At 42.1% G+C, this 7,923-nt stretch overlaps 1 protein-coding gene across 1 annotated transcript; it reads right to left on the bottom strand.

Annotated features, from left to right (window-relative positions):
- Positions 1 to 775: 775 nt before the first annotated feature.
- On the bottom strand, positions 776 to 6,066 carry actr5 (actin related protein 5). The gene is made up of 9 exons (XM_008414873.3): positions 5,571 to 6,066; positions 5,035 to 5,273; positions 4,749 to 4,918; positions 4,455 to 4,672; positions 3,656 to 3,820; positions 2,305 to 2,409; positions 1,966 to 2,105; positions 1,657 to 1,789; positions 776 to 1,506 (listed from the first exon to the last, which is right to left on the bottom strand). The coding sequence occupies exons 1-9, from the start codon at positions 5,949 to 5,951 to the stop codon at positions 1,183 to 1,185; spliced, it is 1,875 nt and encodes a 624-aa protein (XP_008413095.2). The 5' UTR covers positions 5,952 to 6,066; the 3' UTR covers positions 776 to 1,182.
- Positions 6,067 to 7,923: the final 1,857 nt, after the last annotated feature.

The raw sequence follows: 7,923 nt of genomic DNA, 5'->3' as shown, positions 1-7,923 counted from the left end.
TTTCTACTCCAGACTCAGTCCACTGCTTCCGCAAGTCCCCCAAGGTCTGGAATCGGCCCTTCTCCACAATCTTCTTCAGGGTCCGGTCACCTCTTCTGGTTGTGCAGCGTTTTCTGCCACACTTTTTCCTTCCCACTGAGGTGCCTTGATATAGCACTCTGGGAACAGCCTATTCTTTCAGAAATTTCTTTCTGTGTCTTACCCTCTTGCTTGAGGGCGTCAAAGATGGCCTTCTGGACAGCAGTCAGGTCAGCAGTCTTACCCATGATTGCGGTTTTGAGTAATGAACCAGGCTGGGAGTTTTTAAAAGCCTCAGGAATCTTTTGCAGGTGTTTAGAGTTACTTCGTTGATTCAGATGATGAGGTTAACTGCTCGTTCAGAAAACCTTTTCATGATATGCTACTTTTTTGAGACAGGGATTTTGGGTTTTTATGAGCTGTATGCCAAAATAATTATTAAAACAATAAAAGACCTGAAATATTTCAGTTGGTGTGCAATGAATCTAAATTATATGAGTTTAATTTTTATCATTACATTATGGAAAATAATGAACTTTATCACAATATGCTAATTTTTTGAGAAGGACCTTTATATAAACAAGACATAGCATTTCATGTTTCTTTTCGCCATCTAGTGGAAACAACAATATACTGCAACATAAAGTAATTAGGTTCCTGAAAAAAGGATTTGTTTACACTAAACACAATAGAGACATGATGAATGGACAAAAGGAAAACTTAAGGAAGAGAGGTTAGATTAAAGAAAAAAATGTAGTGATGAAACAGACTGAACTTTATTTTAAAAAATCTGTATTCAAATAAACAAAGCTCATGTTTTTTTCTTTTTACAAAATATTTCCACTAGACCTTAAAAGCTGATCACCATTCAATATGAAAAGTTTTGACCAGCATTTCTACAGATGTTAATTACAAATTTACAAAAGACTCACAAAGGATAGTCTGAAAAAGATTCGTCTTTGAGGAAAGCTCTAAAATTATAACACTGGAAAAAGATGTAGCAATGCTTGGTTGAAACTACAGCTGCAAAATATATGGAGTAACATTTGTCATGTAATGCAATAATCCAACTGCAAAGGACCCAAAGGTTGGGATTACCAAATCAAACCAAAAAAAAAAAAGCATCACGTCAGTCCAAACTGAGCTCAATGAATATTCCTCATTTCAGGAGGCAGCCATGTTGACGTCGGCAGAATCTGTGGATGAGGATGGAACTGGGGCGGCTGTAATGGTTGCCGCCGCGGCAGAGGTTTCTGTCAGGGTCTGAAGAGCCGCAGGGGGCTCGGCGGGACGAGCAGGAACCGGTTTGGCGAGCTTCATGGGAACGAAGACGTTGGAGGCGCAGTGTTCGCTCAGATATTCGCCTCCTTTCTCCTCGTAGTCCTGCCGGCTAATCCAACCTTCTGCTCCTGCTGCGGCTGGATGCTCCAACACCCAATCCCGCGCTCCGTACCACGCGTCCAAGCCCGGCCGGGTTGCCATGGTTACCTGTATAGGCAGGTAAAATTATATTATATAAAGATTTTTTTTTTTTTTTGTCGCCCGGTTTCAATTCAAAACAATTTTGCTTGTCAAAATCTGCATTATGTGTCACAACGTGATTTGCATTATTTTAAAAATACATTTTGAAATGTTAACCTTGAAATGAGACTGGAAGGGCCTCAGTGCCAGCAGCTCCCTCTCCACCCGCTCCTTCATGCCAGGGTGCTGCATGTTCCCTCCCGTCAGAAACACATTGCTCACCAGCGCCTCCTGCTGCTCAGGAGTGTATCTGTTTGTGGTAAAACAAATTTATATGTGAAGTTCCAATAAAACTGCATGAATTTCCATAAAATAAAACCCTGTTGTGGATTATTTTAAAAGAAACGGTTCTTTTCACCCTATTACAATGCAGAGCAGTGGGAGGGTTTTATAACTGCAAGTGGATTTGTAATATTCTGTTCTTACCTTGCTAGGACATACTGCAGCGTCTCCATCAGTCCCATCTGGTCTTCTCCGATCAGAGAGGGCTGGAACAGGATTTCCGGACAGCGCAGCCTCTCCGTCCCCACAAACAGCTGGTGGTACTCGGCCATGTTGAAGGCGGGCTGGAAAACAGATCGAGCTCATCCTTTTACGTCCCGTCCCAACGTCTGTTTTTCCCCGAGCAAAGTCCAGAGCACGAGCAGAAAACTTGACTAAAAGTTTACTTGCAGACACTCCTCCACACTCTGCGGCCCGTCAGCACAGCGTTAATGAGGCTCTCATGTATTTATTAGAGAATCTACAGTGTCAGTCTGCCACTACCTGAACGACGCCGGCGGATTTTTCTGACAGCGGGTCCTCTGGGAAGTCTGAATCCATCAGTGCCACTCCGTCTCCTTCATCCACCGGCTGCTCTAACTCCGACACCTGGCAGAGAGCGAGAGAACAGCCTCAGGCGTCATGTCAGCCACAGAAAATCCACTGCAGCAGGCGGGAACAAATCCTGCACATTCATTAGGAGTCTTAACAAAATAATAATAATAAAAAGACTGGGTCATCTAAATTTTTAGACTACAGATGAAGCTTGATCACCATGAGTGCTCCTGACTTTTACCTACTCAGGCATTTGCATACTCGCTGTAAGGCAAAGCAGTGGAAATGTGGAATCTGCTCATTTTACAGAAACGTGGTTTGATTATTTATCTACAGTGCAAAGAAAAAGTGCTTCATCTCTGTTCCTGTTTATCAAACTCATCCCACAAAGATAACCTGAGTGAATACATAATTCAGTTTTCACATTATTTCATTTATTAAGGAAAGGAAATAAAGTTACTCAAAACCTTAAGAAGAAAAATCAAGGTCCAGCTTCATGAACATGTTCAAAGCTGTATCATGTTGATCTTACAAAGCTAACAAAGTTGGATTCTCCCTAAACATCGAGTGAACTGCATCGGTTTCTGATTACTCCTGTCTGTCTTTGACATGCATCCAGCTCGTGTTTAAGAGAGCAGCTGAAACACCAGTCATTAACTTTTATGCTGTTCAAAGCAAAATTTAAAGTTTATAAAGCAGGAAGACAATTTTTTTCTGTTGATCTTGTTAAAGATGTGTTTTTAATAAATCACATCCAAACAGAGAGAAAACATACCAGGATTGTAATTAATTGATCACTGAGACAATCATCAACTAATCTACTAACCAACTAATTGTTAATTGGAGAATAGGGACTCAAAAAATAGCAATTTGCTGAAAGAATAATAATTAAGCCAGAACTGTACAAAAATATAAACAGTTTGCATTTATAAAAAATGGAAACCTTTGTCTGTAAATATATCCATAATCCTCAAGTGGCATGACTTTAGCTGGTTGAAGTTTTTTAATAAAATCTCCAACTAACCAACCTTTTCTATCCAATAAATAATCACCAAATTATTCATTATGTATTGATATTAAGCCAAACAGAAAGGGCTGAGCTTTTCACATGTTGACGTTATAAGTATTTTTTAGCTTTGCCACAACAGATCACACGTACCCTAAAAGAAGGCTATGCTGATGCTTCATCTGTGTCAATACAATGTTTATTTTCTAATTTAGTTGAATTTTCTGTGTTTTTACTTTGTACTGACTCTAATGTTAAAATGATACATCAACAGCTGAAGAGAAGAAGCCGTACCTCCATCTTCCCCTCTGCTCCGTCGCTCTGCAGCAGCTTCAGCCTCCCCTGCTCCACCGCAAGCTGCAGCTTGTTGATGTACGACTGCAGCTCCTCGGCTGAATCCATGTTGAGCTCCATAAGGCTTTTGTGGAACTGATCCAACAGCCCGTCCTCCAACAGCTCCTGCACACACAATGCTCTATGATCGCTGTGCTGCACAATGACTCAACAATGGCTGCTTTTAGAATCGCAGTTTGTTTGGCTTTTGGTTGTTGCTGCAGTGCTGAAATCACGGAGTAAGCAAAGTATGTTTACATCAGAAGTGGAACAACATATTTTATTAGTGATTAATAAAAGTAGTTTGAAAATATGCTTAAAGAGTTGGAAAACTGGGCTGCACAGTGGCGCAGTTGGTAGAGCTGTTGCCTTGCAGCAAGAAGGTTCTGGGTTCGATTCCCGGCCCCAGTCTTTCTGCATGGAGTTTGCATGTTCTCCCTGTGCATGTGTGGGTTTTCTCCGGGTACTCCGGTTTCCTCCCACAGTCTAAAAACATGACTGTCAGGTTAATTGGCCTCTCCAAAATTGCCCCTAGCTGTGAGTGTGTGTGTGCATGATTGTTTGTTCTGTGTGTCTCTGTGTTGCCCTGCGACAGACTGGCGACCTGTCCAAGGTGAACCCCGCCACTCGCCCGGAACGTTAGCTAGAGATAGGCACCAGCAACCCTCCCGAAGCCACCAAGGGACAAGGGTGTGCAGAAAATGGATGGAGTTGGAAAACATTATTTTTTTTTTTTTTACATATTTAGAGTAACAATTACTTGTACGGCCAAAAGTCGGTCCAGTCTCTCTTGATCCTGCTGCAGCTTCTCCTCCCGCCGGCGAGTGTTGATCTCCTGAAGTCTTCGGAGCTGCTGAGCTCGCCTCTCTTGCCGCTCCTCCGCACTCACGCAGCCACCTGGCACCTTCCCAGAGAAGGGAAGCTGTATCCGGTGAACCTCCCGCTCATAAAACTCCGGGCAGCGCCACTTCTCCAGCTCTGTAGACCAAGCACAACAAAGGGATTAAATAAATACATATAAATAAAAATGTTGGTACGTTAATCTGTGTTGTACCTTCGTGATAATCCACGGCAGCGTAGCTGTGCCCATGCAGCAGTTCCTCCATACGGCTCAGCGTGATGGCGGCGAGGTGACCTGGATATTTCAGCTGCAGGAGGCGCTGCAGGTAGGAGGCCGCCTGACTTCCAGCCACGTTCACACGTTTAGAGTTCACAGCGTCCAATCTGAAATCAAAAATCGCATCCGGTGAAACAGGGAAAGGCTGCATTAAGTGAAAGTATAACACAGTCAAAATATGGTGGAAGCACTCAGGATGATGTCTGAGTGTGCCGAGGCTCACCTGCCGTTGACGACAGGCAGGATGTGAGAGCAGTGGTAGCCAGAGGACAGAATGATGCCGGTGTTTGGTTGCTGCAGGTTCCTCTGATTGTTGTTGTGGTAGAAACTGTACAAGCTGTCCACGCCATAAGACACAAACGGGACGCGGTAGCACTCGAACAGCAGCTCTGACATCATCTGCCGACAGTGCAGCGGGTTGCAGGGGGCCTCTGTCATCAGAATGGGATGCTCCACACTGCCCTAGATGTGAGAGGAACAGAAACAAAGTCAGCTAAACTCAATTTACATTTTATGCAGAAGAAGTAAAGGTATTAATAAAATCTAAATGGCATATTTTATTTTATTTTTTTAGTTTTTTTACAGTGTGAGAATTTTTTTGAAAATGTCTGTTATTCTTGTTTGTTCTTTGAAGCGCTTTTTACAGGCTGGTTAAGCTCTACCAGCACAAAATGTGAATACTTGTAATTTCTTTCCTGGAAATACAACCAATTAATCGGTTCATCCATTTTCTACTGCGTTTCATCGTGTTTCCCTGACCTCCGAGCTGAGCCCCAGGTGCGTGAAAGCATAGTCCAAAATGAGCTCCTGGATCTCGAAGTTCACCACCACGTTGCGGTCGAACTGGCTCTTGAGCAGCCACCGCAGCGGCTCCAGATTCGGGATGTCGTTCCCTATCTGGGTTTCGCTGCGGGCGGCCCCTCTGCTGCGAGCCGCCACCGACCTGAAAAGCAGCTGCGGAGAGGAAAACTCCGCCGCCGGAGCCGCCCAGCCGGCCCGAGTCTGAAAGGAACCGTTGTCTATCACTATCGGGGCCGCTGTGGTCACGCACTGGGCGGGGAGCTCGAAGATTGGGTCTGGGGACGTTTTACAGTCCTGGAAGGAGAAGATTTGACACACCGGTTGATCTTTAGAAGCCATGTTTGAAATGTGTCACAGCAAAATACATCCGTGTTAAAACTAGATGTTGCCAACTATCAGTTCCCAGTTGCTTCTAACTGTTTCAGTGTAAGAAATGAAGACTGAAAACGTTGCTCATCCTCCAGTCCGTCTGGTGACATGTATGGGGAGCCATTTTGGCTGAAATGGCTCTCCATAGACATGGGAAAATAAAATTCTTGGCCACGAAATATTAAGTCATTCCTACGAGTTATGTTAGGTCGTGGCCACGATTTTTACTTGTATTTTTTTCCCCACGTCACCAGTTGGGCTCCGTACTGTACAAAATATCTGATTTCCATGTATTAATACATGTTTTCTTCAAAATAAATTGTTTTACCTAAAGTAGTAAACTCACGTCTTCTTCTGTCAACAAAATTTCTAAAATGTATTTTTCATCGCTTCATGGGAGCAGTCTAAGAGCGCCCTGTTAAATTAATTTGTTTTTCATTTAACCTTTTTAAAGCAGAAATTCCATGAGCGTCTAATTACTTTTCCAATAATTCTTGGATTCTATGGGGAATTAATATAATACGACACAAAAGTATTATATGATATTATCCTCATGAAGAGGAGGGTAGAGTAGATAAAAAAAACAACTAAATTCACTAAATTCAATAGGGATATGCAGCGAGACTGACATCTTGGGATCACTAGCTCTCCATTTCAGCTATAATGTGAAATGGAGCCTGCCAATCTTTTGTTTGGGAGGCATATCAAAAAACAGTCTTATTGTCCTACTATGTCCTGGAGTTAGATAAATTTCATTGTGATTGTAAGTGGAGGTGTGTGTTTGGAGTTATTTAGGGTTTTTATATATATATATATAAATCACTGGGTGTATTTGGAATGGGGAATAAAAAGAATTAATATTTGTTAGGTACAGTGAAGGATCCGTGATGCTTTGGGTCTGTTTCTCTTCCAATCCGCCCCGGAAACCCTGTCATAACGCATAACGTCATAAACTCTTTGAAATATCAGATATTGTAAACGAACCTGGTGAAATCAGCCAGCACATGCTGTTTCAACAGGATAGTAGTTTAAGTAACTGTACTTAAACTGAAGGCTGGATTTTTTTTCAACGTGAGAACATGCCACTGCAATGTAAAATTCATTTGTTTACTGGGTTTTAGATCACTTTGTCACTTTTTCTCGCTCATAATGTGGCCTAGAACTGTAATGATCATATTTTACCTCCAGAGGTCGCACCAAACCGATTTGAATTAGATTTGACTCAAAGAAACGGTTCATTTTATGGTACTAGTGAGGTCTGTTTCAATAAGGAAGACTACAGTTCTACAGTTCATATGAATACCCATATTCAAGTTAGATATTTCTTTATGAAAACTCTGATTCTTTCTTACATGTTTTTTCCCCCTTATTTTCCATTTCCATTGTCATCTTGAATGCAAAAACTGAAGTTACAGATTAAAGACTTTGGGGCTGTGTGGTTGTGGGATAGTGGACGGGTGTTCAGACTTTGCATTTAGGTTATGGATTGCAAGCAGTAATACTTTCAAATAGTGAATTACTGTCTGTCTTGACTGTAAAGAGCTGAAGCTTCAGATGTTTCTGAAGAGAACTGTTGTGTGTTTCAGTCAAGCCTAGGTGTCAGCAGTAAGTGAAGGAAATATACATTTCACACACTGTTTCAGTTTCATTTATCACAAAGTTAACAAGAATTACACACATCCCTAATCTTTTCTGAATTTTTAACCATTGAATTATCTAGAAATGTGTTATTAGATGAATGTGATAAAAGTAAAAGGGCAAGAAGTGAATGTTTCTGGATGAGTTTATTTCCTAGATAGCACAGATATTGAGAAGCAAGATGAAAAGTAAGAAGGGTGTGTGTTTGTGTGTGTGTGTGTGCGTGTGTGTGTGTGTGTGTGTGTGTGTGTGTGCGTGTGCGTGCGTGCGTGCGTGTGTGCGTGTGTGTGTGTGTTCGCGTGGG

The sequence above is a fragment of the Poecilia reticulata genome, chromosome 7 (assembly GCF_904066995.2).
Source record: "Poecilia reticulata chromosome 7, P_reticulata-male-v2, whole genome shotgun sequence".
Taxonomy (NCBI): domain Eukaryota; kingdom Metazoa; phylum Chordata; class Actinopteri; order Cyprinodontiformes; family Poeciliidae; genus Poecilia; species Poecilia reticulata.
This window is presented reverse-complemented; position numbering and strand designations above follow the sequence as displayed.